Below are 14,983 nucleotides of genomic sequence, written 5' to 3' on the forward strand. Positions count from 1 at the left end.
GGTCATCTGATGAAGCACTCCTTCACTCTCCTCCTTGGTCAAATAGCCCTTACATAGCCTGAAGATGTGTTAGGTCATTGTCCTGTTGAAAAACAAATGATAGTCCCACTAAGCACAAACCAGATGGGATGGCGTATCGCTGTAGAATGCTGTGGTAGCCATGATGGTTAAGTATGCTGGGAAGTCTCAATAGATCGCTGACGGTGTCACCAGCAAAGCACCATCACACCACCACCTCCATGCTTCACGGTGGGAACCACACATGCGGCGATCTGTTCAGCTGCTCTGCGTCTCACAAAGACAGGGCGGTTGAAACCAAAAATCTAAAATTTGGACTCATCAGACCAAAGGACAGATTTTCAGTGGTCTAATGTCCATTGCTCGTGTTTCTTGGCCCAAGCAAGTCTCTTCTTATTATTATTATTGGTGTCCTTTAGTAAGGGTTTCTTTGCAGCAATTTGACAATGAAGGCATGATTCTCCTCTGAACAGTTGATGTTGAGACGTCTGTTTCTTGAACTCTGTGAAGCATTTATTTGGGCTGCATTTTCTAAGGCTGGTAACGAATGAACTTATCCTCTGCAGCAGAGGTAACTCTGGGTCTTCCTTTCCTGTGGCGGTCCTCATGAGAGCCAGTTTCATCATAGTGCTTGATGGTTTTTGCAACTGCACTTGAAGAAATGTTGGAAGTTGACTGACCTTCATGTCTTAAATAATGATGGACTGTCATTTCTCTTTACTTATTTGAGCTGTTCTTGACATAGTATGGACTTGGTCTTTTACCAAATAGGGCTATCTTCTGTATACCACCCCTACCTTGTCACAACACAACTGATTGCATTAAGAAGGAAAGAAATTCCACAAATGAACTTTTAACAAGGCACACCTGTTAATTGACATGCATTCCAGGTGACTACCTCATGAAGCTGGTTGAGAGAATGCCAAGCATGTGCAAAGCTGTCATCAAGGCCAGTGGCTACTTTGAAGAATCTCAAATATAAAATATATTTTTATTTGTTCAACACTTTTTTGGTTACTACATGGTTCCATATGTGTTAGTTCATAGTTTTGATGTCTTCACTATTATTCTACAATGTAGAAAATAGTACAAATAAAAAACCATTGAATGAGTAGGTGTGTCCAAACTTTTGACTGGTACTGTATATAAAGGATAATTTGCTTAAACCCTCATGTTAAACACCAATGCTATTCACTAAGTTGATGGTTTATATTTAGAATAATGTTTTGCAGCTTTTTCATTTTATTTAATTGTAATATATTTTACATAATGCCACAGAGGGCCAGAGATAATTAGACACGTGATAATCTGAAGTTCCCAAAAGGGCTACTAGATGTAAAATCAAATTGTATTTATCACATGCGCTGAATACAACGGGTGTAGACCTTACCGTGAAATGCTTACTTAAAAGCCCTTACCAACAATGCAGTTCAAGAAATTAAGAAAATATTTACTGAATAAACTAAAGTAAAAAATAAAATAAAAAGTAACACAATAAAGTAACAATAACGAGGCTATATAGAGGGGGTACCGGTACCGAGTCAATGTACGTGGGTACAGGTTAGTTGAGGTAATTTGTACATGTAGGTAGAGGTAAAGTGTGACTGCATAGATAATACACAGCGAGTAGCAGCAGTGTGAAAATGAAAGGAGGGGGGTGCAATGTAAATTGTCCAGATGGCCATTTAATTAATTGTTCAGCAGTCTTGGGGTTAGAAGCTGTTCATGAGCCTTTTGGACCTAGACTTTATTACATAACATCTTTGAAAGATACTACAATTTTGGTAGTTTACTGGTGAACTTCTAAGATTTCCAGTAATCTATCCTCCCTTTGCAACCCTAGTCAGATGGAGAAAGTGCAGGCTTTGCTGACTTGTTTGTGCAGAGCCTTGACAGCCATTAAGCCTGGCAGCGACAGCTCCCATCAAATCTAAATATAAGCCTGTTGGACCCTCCATCATACATCCTGCTCCATGGAAAGTCTTTTTCATGGGGCACAAAAATAAACTCCAGTGATGAAGACTAGCGTCCTAGAGACACGCTGTTTGGCGAGGTTTGAGACAGGGGAATGTGTGAACAGGTGTTTGTGCCATAATGACTGTCTGAGGGAGGTAGCAGGGTCACAGACCTCCCTCCTCCTACCCTCCACCTGTCCTCCTCCTCTCACCCTTTCACCTCTCCAACTCATGAGCCTGCATGCCTTCCCTCACAACACCACCAGGCCAGGCAGGCGTGTAAACCTAGCCAGTGGCTTTGTCCCAAATGTCACCCTTTTCCCGAGAGTGCACACATTTTGACCAGACCCCGTAAGGACCAGGGACCACTATATAGGGACTAGGGTGCCATTTGGGACTGCTTCAGAACCAGAGGATCAACAGCCCCTGGGTCCAACCTGTTCTCATTGTCATAGTCCATCTTCTCCAGCCAGACCTGTCCTGAGGAGCCTGTGGACATTATTTATGAGGGCTTTCAGGCCACTGCATGCCACAGAAACCTGCCGCTCTTATGTGTCAACGGAACTCTTGCTGTCTCTTTCATGAGGGCGGTTGAGTGAAAGCCCAGTATTCATCATGGACACACAGCCAGACGTTTACATGGTTAACGGCACCCTACAAGGTGGACACCTGCTCCTGTCGTGGCCTGTGCCCATCAAAACAAGTGCCTCCTCCTACTTCTATCCCATATACCCACTCCTGGTATTGCGATCTACTCCTGTCCACTGCTCTCAGCTACCTCCATCCCCTTCGCATCTTAGTTACTTCTTACTGCCCCCTCACGACCTTATTACCTCATCTCACTACCTGATTTGTCAAGGCTATAGGCACCGGCACCATATACTGTATTTAGCATATATTACTCTGATAGGCAGGTACTACACTGCTTGGAGTATGATGTCCATGCGACCTAGATAACATAACATATATTATCAGTTCTCAGCCACAGTACTTGGACAGGCTTCTCATCTTACATTCCTAGGAGTTCTGACACACTTTCCACCCAGGAAAGATTACTTTCATCGCAACTTAACTGTGGCAATGATAAATGGGTCACGCAAGATGGGAGTAAGAGCAAACCTGACCCGCTTCCTGCTAGTGGCCACAGTGAAGCATTCTCAGAACACATGTCACTCACTGGACTGTCGTCGTCAGTTCAGACAGTCCTGTGACCTTACTCAGGATGTATGTGATTTGTAACTGTGTGTGTGTGTGTGTGTGTGTGTGTGTTCACTCAGTGACAAACATAGATATGAGCGAGCAGAAGTAAACTGCTAAAGAGGGCCTGTGATTCAGTGTGTGGGTGTGGCCTGGCCAGTAGCCACCCTGTCCCCCTAGGTGAGCTCCAGTCAGAGCTATTAAAGAGCCAGCCCTGTCAGTGAGCCAGCCCAGCCATTGGGCTATGATTGAATAGGATGTCAGTGGGTACCAAGCGGACATAGGGGTGATGTGCAGGTTATATAAAAGCCAGTGGATGACAGGTGGGTGGGGGGGGGGCTGCTGTGTTATAGTCAGTTTTTACTGGCTGTTGGTTGGGGAAGCCTGCCCCCCTCGGGTCAGGTGATTGGCCAGCGGTGTTGGTTGCCCGGTTGCGTCAAGCAGCCCTGTATTTGAGCAGGGTTCTGGATTGTTTACTGCAGCACTTTTCAGCAGAGAGTCCCGAGCCCAACACGACGCAGCAAGCCAGCTGAAGACAGAGCTCTCCACAATATGTACCCAGGGAGTCAGGTTTTGCTCTTCGACCTTCTCATACAGACTTTATCGCCAATAAGCGCTCAGTCTGGATAACCAGAGAACCCACCAAAAAAACGTCAGGCTTGATAAACAAAACAACACGACTAACCAAGCTGAACCGACAACCGGTGAAAATGGCGTGTGAAATTCTGCTGCTCAGGTAAAGCCATGGGGGGGGGGGAGGATTGTAACAGTGTGTGTACATTGTCATGTTCAATTTTTGAGATGTATTCAGTATGTGGGGATGCGGGGCTATTTGTGGCGTATGATGATTTATGATAACTTAATGCAGCCCCATGGTATCTCTGGTTCATGACCGGTTAACCTTTACGGATGAACTTGTTAAGGGTTCGCATTACATCGCGGGGGGTGGGGGGTGTGGGGGGGGGTTTGGTGTTTAAGATTGACTGACTAATTCTACAAATCTCACGGGAGGATGCTGGTCTGCGTAACCGACACGTGTAGTTTTAATCCTCAGATAGTGTATCAAGGGGAAAACAGGTGTTTACGAGCTGAAGAGTGATGCCTGGTAGAGAGTGTGTGGGCTTTTCTTCAAGTACCTGCTGAAACTGTGATGTATGGCAAGCACACTGCGGCGCTACTCTCTGCCAGACCCAGTACATAACCTACAGACGCAGTGCTGAGCAGAGCAACTCTGCTGAATCACAACTACCTGGCTACCTCTTCAACTGCTGCGACTCAGCCACTCATACTAATAGCAGGACTGTGTGTGTGTGTGTGTGTTTACAGTATGTGTCCGTATGACAGCTGACTATGGGATGATGAAGCTAAATTGCGGAGTTGGAGGAAGCTCGTTGTTTCCTGGAGCTTTGCCTCTGGTGATCTTTTAGTTGGGCAGCAGATCACACACTGATCTCTCATTAGAACAGCAATAGACATCAGTAGGTCCTCAGCTAGCTACCTTACTGAACTCCTGTCGGTGTTACCAGTCAGGCGGTGGTATCCTAGGACGTCTCTTCATCCGGCACTGTTAAGTAACCTTATTAGTGGAAGGAAATACGGACTGTTAAGTAACCGCCTTAGTCAGTGGACCAGAAGTCCACAATAGGCATCAGCAGTTCCCTTAAGATTCATCTTACTGCAATTCTATTCCTATCTGTCATACCCATGGTTCTCCATGACGTGACTAGGCCAGACGCTGTTAAGCTACCTCTATTTTGAAAGGAGAACACTGGTCTGACCTACCACTAGAGCCCTTTGCCCTGAGGTCAGGTCAACATACTACAAAGAGCTATGTGGCAGATTATATGGCATTCCTGCTTATCCAAATCACTTTGGCAAAGCTGGTACGGTTATTCCACTTCATTAGGTTAGCCGATTGCGTGAGGCACTCCAGGGCTTTTTAAAAGCTGGTAAAGCTTTTTTGTCTCTGACTCCAAAAACCTTGGCTGGTGTTCCGTCTAGTCACACAAACCGATTTCTCCACAGCCTGGGAATCAGGCCTGAGCTGAGTGAGTCTGATCTGATTCAGAACAAGTAATAGAATAATCCAGAGTGTTTGAGAGGGAGATGCGCAGTAACAGATATCTCTGTGCTTTGCTCGCTGGCCTGTGTGTGGCCACATCCAACAGTGCGCTCTCATTGTTTCCAAGGCAGAGCGAGAAGGTTCGACTTACAGAACATTGCTGACTCTAAAATGACTACTACCTTGGAGTCGGTGAGATGGAATGGTGTTATGTCATCTAAAATTGGAAGACAAATAGTCAACTCTCTTTCTCTATTGATCCACACTGGCAATTTCACTGGCCAAAGTCCAAATGCAGGCATCAATGTGGAGGTGTGCTGGAACTTTTACGTGACTCTTCTCACAGGGTCGATCTGTATGTTCAACTTAACTGTCAGAACAGGAGGTGTGATGGTGGGCGTCTGGGCGTCTGGCCTGTGTTGTCTGACAGCCTGAGGCTTCAGTGTTTAATGCCTCTTAGTGCAGTATCTCACTGTACGGCTCTGTACAGCTCTTCAAGGACACAATGTCAGTCAGTGCGGAATCCGAGCGCTGCCTTTTTCTCAGTAAACAAGAGGATGGGGGAGGGGTGACTGTGTAAATAATTAAGGTGCTATTGATGTGATTTGAGCTGCTGGGCAGATGCAGAGACTGAGGTGTGAGCCAAAGGGATGTATCTTTAACGCTAGAGAGAGAGCACTCTGAATCCTATTGGCGTATGTAGGTCCTGTTGGGGCTTGGCTGTGAAAAGCGATACTGGAGATGGACCACACGTTCTAACATTCTGTGGCGGGTCTGAGTCTGAGAATCCTTACTGTCAGTGGTTTCAAAGCTGTAGTCTAACTAAGGGCCCAGTGGGATAGCATAAGATAGGGTAGGCTAGACTGTCTCTAGGTCGCAGCCATCTCCCAGGTTTAGCTGGTTAATAGATAGAATCATCCTATATACACTGGTGGATGGAACTGTTGACAGGAATACGCCAACACCATCCTACAGTTAAACTTTGTGCCTGTTTGTGCGTGTTTGTTTGTGTTGCTTGCGTGAGGAGTTGACCCACCTTGTCAATATCAACCTTTAGAGCGCCAGTCCCCCCCCCTAGGTGCCCTGTTAGTTGCCCCCCCCCCCAAAGGAGACCGCTAAACCCAACACGGGCGTTAACAGCGACGGGATAACCAGCCGGGCCGGTGCGTTATGCAAGCTCAGATTCCTGGCATTGTTTATGAGGCGGGCGGGCGAGCGCAGACTGCTGAATCAACCGGCCCCTTCTTCCTGTCACAAGCAACGGCGCTGCCTGATGAGAGGCAGGCTGTGTCCTGTTTGACATTTGCCCACATCAATGGAATGGTCCCTGTTTTTGTGTGGCGGGTACAGAAAGGGGACGCTATTTACAGTAAATGGGCCTCTGCCTACCCGCCAGCCCATCCTGTGTGCCCGCCCACTGTACACCCTTTGCGGCGCCTGGGAGTAGCTATTGAGAGGCGCGAATTGAATGACATAAGGAAAGAACATGCGTGTGTGCGTGCTCTCATGCAGTGCTCTCCAGAGGTGTGTGTGTGAACTCCCTTGATACCCGGCCCTTTGGATGTACTTCCCCTCCCTAGGTAGAACTGTTGCATAACTGGCCCAGATTAGGACCCAGCTGAACTGAGGCCATGACCTGTTGGGTCACCCCACTGCTCAGATAGTTTCCAATTGAATACACTCAGAGAAGGTCCTGGTTGAACAGGGAGGACGAATGCGAGTAGGTGGTACATGATGTTCTAATGTTGCTTTCTGTTTCCTCCCAGTTCACACATCTCCCCCATCAGCGTTCTTCCAGGATCTGCAGTGTAAGTACTTCTTCTAAATCACCACGTACCCCTTTTTAACAGCAGGCGCTTCAACCCTATAGCCATTTGAATGATTTAGTGCAAATGTTTTGCTTTTAGCTACAATGTCCCCCCCCCAAAATACAATTTCTGCCATACCTTAATGCACTAAATCAAGTGTGAAATCAAAGGATCCCCCAAAAAGTGTAAACCGCTTTCTGGTTAGACTATGTTTTTCAAAGACAGATAAAAGCTCATTGTTAATCCACTGAGGAGGAGTTGAAGGGAAGGGGAGGAGCAAGCCATGTCAACCCATCACCAAACCATTTGCGTCACAAAACATTGAGACTTGAGCACGTCCATCACATGACATGCCTTCTCTGGTTCCTCTGTGGGTGTAGAGAAGGGGCGAGTGACGCTGTTGACTGGTCGCTAATGGATTGTAGCTTCAGGAGGCTTGTGCAATGTGCATCAGCTGGTGGTTAACTTCAGGGCTAGTAATGCATTAGCTATAGCTGGTGGCTAGCTCCAGGCATAGTAAATCTTATGCATTAGCTATAGCTGGTGGCTACTTTCAGGCATAGTAAATCTTATGCATTAGCTATAGCTGGTTGCTAGCTTCAGGGCTAGTAATGCATTCGCTAGGCTATAGCTTCCAGCTAGATTTTACAGACTACACAGTCCCGTGTTTATTCACTAAAGCTAAGCCTTTATCCGTGGGTTTTAAACTTCAGAAGCCAAAGAATACAGTAGAGTTCCGTACAGCTAAATGAGCAGGGAGTTTTGGTGCTTAGTTCAGATAGCGCTGGATTTATGTATCTCACAGGACTCTAGAGCACAGGACTGTTCCCTTTTTTAGTCAAAGTTCCCTGCATGACCTTATTAAACGTGACAGAGAGCAGGAAATGGGTCGCCGAGCGGTTGAACTCCTCTGCTAATGTTCACTCATTAGATGGATTCAGAGGGTTCTTACTTTGCCAACAGAAGTTAATACGTTTTGCTTGTGTTGTTCCCCGCAGCATTATAGAGAGGACTATCCGCGCCGCGGTGGAACAGCACTTCTTTGACCTCAAGAGCTCCATCGACCAGGACATCAGCAGCTATGAGAGCCAAGGGTGAGCAGTGAACACACACACTTGTGCTCAATCTCACACTACACGCACATAATGCCCATACATGATGCAAATATTTTCACACATGTACAGAACGTGCATGGAATGTATCCATTTTCATTTGAACAAACTCACTTTAGCCTCACACTCTAACATGCATTCCCTTGTCACCCATACTGTTGCCTAACACTGGGTGGCAGGCAGCTCCAGAAAGTTCATGTTACCGCAGTTGACAGTGAGCAATGCTGATAGTTGCTTAGTTAATGACTTGTTTGGTTTCCACAGCGCGGGCCCCAGTGAAAAGCAGGTGACGGGGCCAGGGCCATTTGATGGCCATGGAGAGGAGGGTCCGTGTACGAGTAAGGAGGGCCCCGCAAGCAGTCCCCTGTCAGCCCCAGAGACAGAGAGGCACTCTGAACACAGCCCACAGGCCCAACAGGTCAGTTATACAGTCAGTCACTCCAGGTCACCGGAGAGCGACACACACACACATCCCAGACAAACAACTCCACAAGCTCTGGCCGTAAACAGAATATTGAACATTTACCATACCGAGCCCTGTCGCTGAATAGCGGCTATCACTTTATTACAAGGTTGATGCTTGTTCTACTGTATCAGCAGGGCCTTTTGTGTGACCCATAACAAAGATGTCATTCTCCTGGGAGGGCCGAGGTGGTGGGGGGACAAGGGAAGGCTTGTCAGATACAGACTGTCTTCTGTTCTCCCCGAGCACAGCCAGTCCGTCTTGATAACATCATCATAGATAAGAGATGAGAGACAATTCCATGAACTTTAGATATCCTACATAGAATCAGATTTAGCCTATATAGCATAAAATTACAGGTCATGGATTGGGGGGGTGGAAGAGAGACATGGAGGTGGGAACCATTTTAGCTCTCCTGGCTAGTAACCTTGGATAGAGGCTGGCTGAACCCTAGATAAAATGGCAGCTAGTTTCCGCTGACATCTGCCCACCCTCTCCTCCTATTCTTCACCACCACAGACCTGGCTGCTGGATGGGCCTCCACAGCCACTCAGCCCAGAGGTGGGACCCTCTATGAATTGGGTCACCCTCTTTTTAAATAGTCTGCTTGCCCCCAAAGAATGACTGCAACATCTGTTCAGACCTCAAACACTCCTCCCACCCCACTCATACATACATACACACACTGTATGCAGTTCAACCAGGTCCATCTCCACCTACTTTGTAAAAATGGAGGCCACCCTCCAGGAATTCAAGCTAGCGTCTCATCAATATAATGAGTGTGGCTCAGTTGGTAGAGTGTGGCTCAGTTGGTAGAGCATGGTGTTTGCAACACCAGGGTTGTGGGTTCGATTCCCACGGGGGACCAGTACGGGGGGGGACTACTGTAAGTCGCTCTGGATAAGAGCGTCTGCTAAATGACTAAAATGTAAATGTATAACTTTTTTTTTTTAAACGTTTGCTATTGATGCAGCCTCCGTTTGATAGTCTACATGTTGGGCTGTGCTTCAGGGTACTGTTTCATGTTGGTTTTTAAGCTTGGCAAGTGGATGCTCTTCAATGTGTCAATTGTGATCAAGAAATTAGGTAAATCTAATCCTTGATATGTTGTTTCTGCGTGTTTTCTCCTAGGAGGTCCAGGATTGTGACTCCCAAGGCGCCATCCTGGAGGAGAGTTCTGGAATGGACCTGGATGCCGCAGAGGCTCTTGTCGATGCAGAGAACAATATCAACACTGCCAGGTTGGCTTTAAACCGTTTTAACAGTATTACTACACAACACAATTACCTCAACTGCTTAAACACCAGGCTTTGCTGTCTTCCCAGAGAAGGCTGATGGCTGGCATTCAATGAAACAAGCTAATCATACTGTTGTATGCTAATCAGGACTTGGGGAATTTGTTGCTGTTTTATTTGGTTATGTACAACACAAACAGCCATAGCACGGCTTTGAAAAGTTTTTGACTTTGCTGTGATGAGGCGTTCTTCTGTTGAGACTTTCTTGTGCTGCTGAGTGGAGGACACTTGACATGTTGTCTATTCTAATCAGTTGGATAGGGTTTTGTCCTCCCTCAGCTCACCATTGGGGTCAACGTGAAGCAAGCGTACTCGCACAGAAGCCTGCCAGTAGTCGTCAGTCAGCTGGTCAATGGTCACTATCATGCATTGTGCATAATGCGTTGTGTTCAATAGCCATAGCAAAAACGCATTTCAAACCGGCCAGTACTCATGTCTCTCCCTCTCTCTCTCGTTGCAGGCAAGAAAGCCAATCCTGTGACAAGATGGACCAGGCCGATCTCATCACCTGTGTAAGTGTCTCTGGCAACCCCTTCCTCTCTCCTTCACATGACTAATGTGTGTTGAACACTGTCTAACCCTCCTATCTCTCTCCCTCTCTCTCTCTCTCTCTCTCTCTCTCCATCCAGGACTCTGAGTGTGACCAGAACCCCAACACAGAGGCCAGGGGGTACCCCTACCACCACCCTGCCAGCTCGCACCACCTCCAACTCAGCCGCATCTTCCCCCACAGCCAGTGGGAAGGTAACTTTCTTACCATTGTTGTTTTGTACTTTATAGACCAATGTTCCACAGGGGACAGTTAGGATAGTGATAGAGTGAAGTTAGTTTAAACGAAAACAAAATGCATTTTCAAGTAAACCCGGATGCTAATTATTTGAATGATGGGTTGTGGTATCTAGGTATGAAAGTGCCTTAGAAAGTAGTTTAAGCTCCAGCTGGTTGCCTCAAACCTCGGCTCACCGCGGTGTTCTCTGCTATATCGCTCTCCCTCCCTCCCTACTGCATTAGCACCATCCCTAAACCATCTCCCCCTCATAGACTTCACATGTACAGTGCCTTTGGAAAGTATTCAGACCACTTGAATTGTTCCACGTTTTGTTACGTTACAGCCATATTCTAAAATGTATTCAATAAAACAATTTGCTCAGCGATCTACACACAATACCCCATATTGACAAAGCAAAAACAGGTTTTTAGAAATTTGTGCAAATGTATTAAAAAATAAAAAATGGATACCTTATTTGCATAAGTATTCAGACCCTTTGCTATGAGACTCGAAATTGAGCTCAACAAGGTTCTTTGGTCTGATGAAACCAAGATTGAACTCTTTGGCCTGAATGCTAAGTGTCATGTCTGGAGGAAACCTGGCACCATCCCTACGGTGAAGCATGGTGGTGGCAGCATTATACTGCGGGTATGTTTTTCAGCTGCAGGGACTGGGAGACTAGTCAGGATCGAGGCAAAGATGAACGGAGCAAAGTACAGAGAGATCCTTGATGAAAACCTGCTCCAGAGCGATCAGGACCTCAGACTGGGGCGAAGGTTCACCTTCCAACAGGACAACGATCCTAAGCACACAGCCAAGACAATGCAGGAGTGGCTTTGGGGCAAGTCTCTGAATGTCCTTGAGTGGCCCAGCCAGAGCCCGGACCTGAACCCGATCGAACATCTCTGGAGAGACCTGAAAATAGCTGTGCAGCGACGCTCCCCATCCAACCTCACCGAGCTTGAGAGGATCTGCAGAGAAGAATGGGAGAAACTCCCCAAATGCAGGTGTGCCAAGCTTGTAGCGTCATAGCAAAGAAGACTCAAGACTATAATCGCTGCCAAAGGTGCTTCAACAAAGTATTGAGTAAAGGGTCTGAATACTTATGTAAATGTAATATTTCAGTTTTAAATGTTTTATTAATTTGCAAACATTACTAAAAACCTGTTCTTGCTTTGACATTATGGAGTATTGTGTGTAATTTGATGAGGGGGGAAAAAAACGATTTAATCAATTTTAGAATACGACTGTAACCTAACAAAATGTGGAAAAAGTCAAGGGGTCTGAATACTTTCTGAAGGCACTGTATTCACCTGCAAGGGAGAGGCCATGGTAAGTAGGAGATCATTCATTCATTCATCCTTCTTCCCTCTCTTTAGTAATCCAGGCCTTCAGAGAGACTAATCCAGAGAGCTCGCGCTCGCTCTCTCCCTCTCCTGGGCGACCCACTTAGGGCTAGCTGATTCTTTGTTGTTAATCACACAATGAGTCAGTCAAGTTCATCACACCTCACCAGTATCTTATAGTTCCAGAGAGGAAGGCCACTAGCCCCATAGAGTAAACCTTCTCCTGCCCCACACCTGCTCCAGTGTTGACCCTTCACGTGTGTCAGTGCACCACTTCCGCGTGCTGAAAATCCCCAAACACCACCCTCAGTAATTCAATTTATGTGCAAGTTATAAGTGCCACTTGATGCACCAGGCCACAAGGGTTTTGCTGTTGTCTTCCAACTCTCCATCCTTCTCTCTCCTGTCTCTAGATGTGTCCAGAATGACAGTGTGCTTTCCCTGGCCCTATCCCGGGACTATATCTGTGTGTTTGTGTCCTGTCTCTTTAGATCCTGGAACTATAGTGCTGGCAATGGTAACATTTTTCTCCAACTTATCCATTGACTCATGTTACGTTCTGAGACTCATCTGTGTTTATTTTTGTGTCCCGGCCAGACCCAGTGCCAGCCTACAAGTCATGGCAGGACGAGAGTGACTCTGGCGAGGCCCAGCTGTCCCCCCTGGCGGGGCGCATGGTGCCCTTGCCCCACGAGGAGGACGCTCACCCCCTTATGGCCCGCCGGTTCCTGGACTTTGGCCACAGCCAACGGTTCCTGCAGCACTCCGACCCCGACGCAACCTCGCCCACCAAAGCCCACCACTCCCTGGGGAGGTGAGACCACACACACACTGACAAATCAGTAATGGTAATTTGTACAGACATGACAGGCAGCTTTGATGTTTTCATGTTTAGCTATTCTAGCTGATGAACAGATTGCCTATGGCTCATTATGATTCTTCGTTATGATTCCTGTATAAGCAGTGTTTCAAAGAGGATATGTGCTTTACACACTGTATGTAGAGCATAGATGGGCTTTTGCATTGAGACTGCAGGTGCAGGTCAACCACCTCCTCTCTCACTTGCCTCCGTCGTTGTGTCCCCCTCATCTAGGCCTCGCCGTGCCTCCTTCAGTTCCAAAGAGAGCGGTTTGAGGAATGACTCGGTCTCCCACCAGCTCACCAAAAAACTACAGAGCCTCAAGAAGAAGATCAAACAATTTGAGGAACAATTTGAGAACGAGAGGAACTACAAGGTAAGAAGGATACTTCAATATGAGGAGCAAGTTAGTGTTGAGAAATATTGAGTAGTTTAGTGTTGCTAGTTTCATACTTCACCATTAGACTCGGATACTTCTATTCACTGTCCTCCACTTCCCCAAGCCGTCTCATGGAGATAGAGCAGCTAACCCAAAAGTCCTCAAGTGGATGACAGACCTCACCAAAATCCGCAAACAGTTGAAAGGTAAGAGCAGTCTCTGTGTCTGTATGGTCACGTTAGGGGGAGTGGGAGGGTGCTTGGTTCCATGACAGGGATGGGGGGGGGCTCGGCGGGGCGGGTGAACTTCTGTGTGCCATCCTGTTCCTCCCCTGGGCAGCCTGGTCCTGCCCTGACCCACCTGCCCGCCTGACTGCCCAGTTGTGGCAGAGCTGGGTCAGTCTCACATCACTGCATGTATGCGTGTTAGAGTACACACCAACTGTGGCTCTCACATGTGGCCTTCCTTCACTGTGTTGGTCCATTTGTGAAAGTCCTCCCCCACCCCCCTCCACCCATCTATATCCATTCCATATGAACGCCCCCCCAATCAGGAGATGCAAAGCCGAATAAGTTTCTCTCTCTTCTTTAAAATAAAAAAAAAAAACGGACGTCCCTCATCGGCAGGAAGACCGCATCTCTTTCCCAAAGGGTCCCTGAGGCACCAGGCGGTGCTTCAGTCATACAGACGTCACCACCCCTCCTCCTCCGCCCCGAACACATCCCATTTTACACTTGCACGCCCCCTCACTGCCTGTAGACAGGCACCCTACCTATGTAAGTACACTCTAACAGCAGTAAGTAGAAACCAAAAACACTTCCAACTTGTTAAGTTTGAACTGCAGGTAGACTCTCTTTGCCTCTTCTTTCTCTCTTCTTATAGCTCTTTTCCTCTCACTTTCTCTTTTTCTCTACCTCTATTACTCTTGTGCGTTCTCTCGCTATCTGTTTGATGCGCTCCACTGGTCATACAGAAGCATATCCCACAGTCTCAGGGGTTTGGCAGTATGTCATGTACTCTGTAGTGTTGTCATTTGGGTGTGAATTCTGCGGTGAGCATCTTTGTGGGTGGGAGTCTAGCCAATGTGTGGAAGCTGGATTCCTTGAATGGACATGGTCCTTGAGAACATGCCTTTTTATGACATTGCAAAAATACCTCCGTGCAGACAGACTGGTTTGTTTCATTTGCTGCTCATCCATCCTCTCCTGTGGTTTCAGACAGACCTGTAGTAGTGGGTAGTTTGGCATGTTTGTGTGGGTGTGTGGTTGGTCGTCAGGGCTATCCCCTTTTTCGGTCTCTGGCAGACAGACAGACAGACAGACAGACAGACATGAGGACTCGTGGCAGCTGCAATAACATCCCATCAAGCACCTGCATGCCCACTTTCAACTGTGTAAACTAACCGCTCTGTTCCTCAGTCACCCTCATGTCTCTCCTCTCCCCCCCAGATGCCAAACACAAAGAGGCTGAGCTGACTCCTCAGACTCGGCCACGAAGCAACACCTTGCCCAAGAGCTTTGGTTCCACCCTGGCAGTCCACGAGGTTGTTGAAGAAGCCAAGGGCCACCGGCCCACCAAAGAGGAGACCCTGGACCTCATCCAGCGCCGCGTCAAGGGCAAGAGAGAGGAGGACGGCTGGCCAGAGGACATCAAGGTGAGACCGGTGAAAATACAGTCTTAGAGAGGCTGTAGAGACACTTGGAATAGAACCCTACAGCTA

At 47.3% G+C, this 14,983-nt stretch overlaps 1 protein-coding gene across 3 annotated transcripts in view; it reads left to right on the forward strand.

The window, feature by feature from the left end:
- The window catches only part of LOC106604936 (protein FAM13B), a 75,353-nt gene that overhangs the window by 54,968 nt on the left and 5,402 nt on the right, over window positions 1–14,983 (forward strand). For 2 of the 3 annotated variants that reach the window (XM_014200084.2, XM_045718257.1), the window contains exons 8-18: window positions 6,999–7,040; window positions 8,039–8,134; window positions 8,417–8,570; window positions 9,747–9,856; window positions 10,371–10,422; window positions 10,540–10,654; window positions 12,623–12,839; window positions 13,119–13,260; window positions 13,388–13,469; window positions 13,890–14,039; window positions 14,712–14,917. In XM_014200084.2, the coding sequence (XP_014055559.1) occupies window positions 6,999–7,040; window positions 8,039–8,134; window positions 8,417–8,570; window positions 9,747–9,856; window positions 10,371–10,422; window positions 10,540–10,654; window positions 12,623–12,839; window positions 13,119–13,260; window positions 13,388–13,469; window positions 13,890–14,039; window positions 14,712–14,917 (1,366 nt within the window). The remainder of the gene's footprint in view (window positions 1–6,998; window positions 7,041–8,038; window positions 8,135–8,416; window positions 8,571–9,746; window positions 9,857–10,370; window positions 10,423–10,539; window positions 10,655–12,622; window positions 12,840–13,118; window positions 13,261–13,387; window positions 13,470–13,889; window positions 14,040–14,711; window positions 14,918–14,983) is intronic. The other variant, XM_014200085.2, reaches the window with a different exon arrangement.

Source organism: Salmo salar, chromosome ssa05 (genome assembly GCF_905237065.1).
Source record: "Salmo salar chromosome ssa05, Ssal_v3.1, whole genome shotgun sequence".
NCBI lineage: Eukaryota > Metazoa > Chordata > Actinopteri > Salmoniformes > Salmonidae > Salmo > Salmo salar.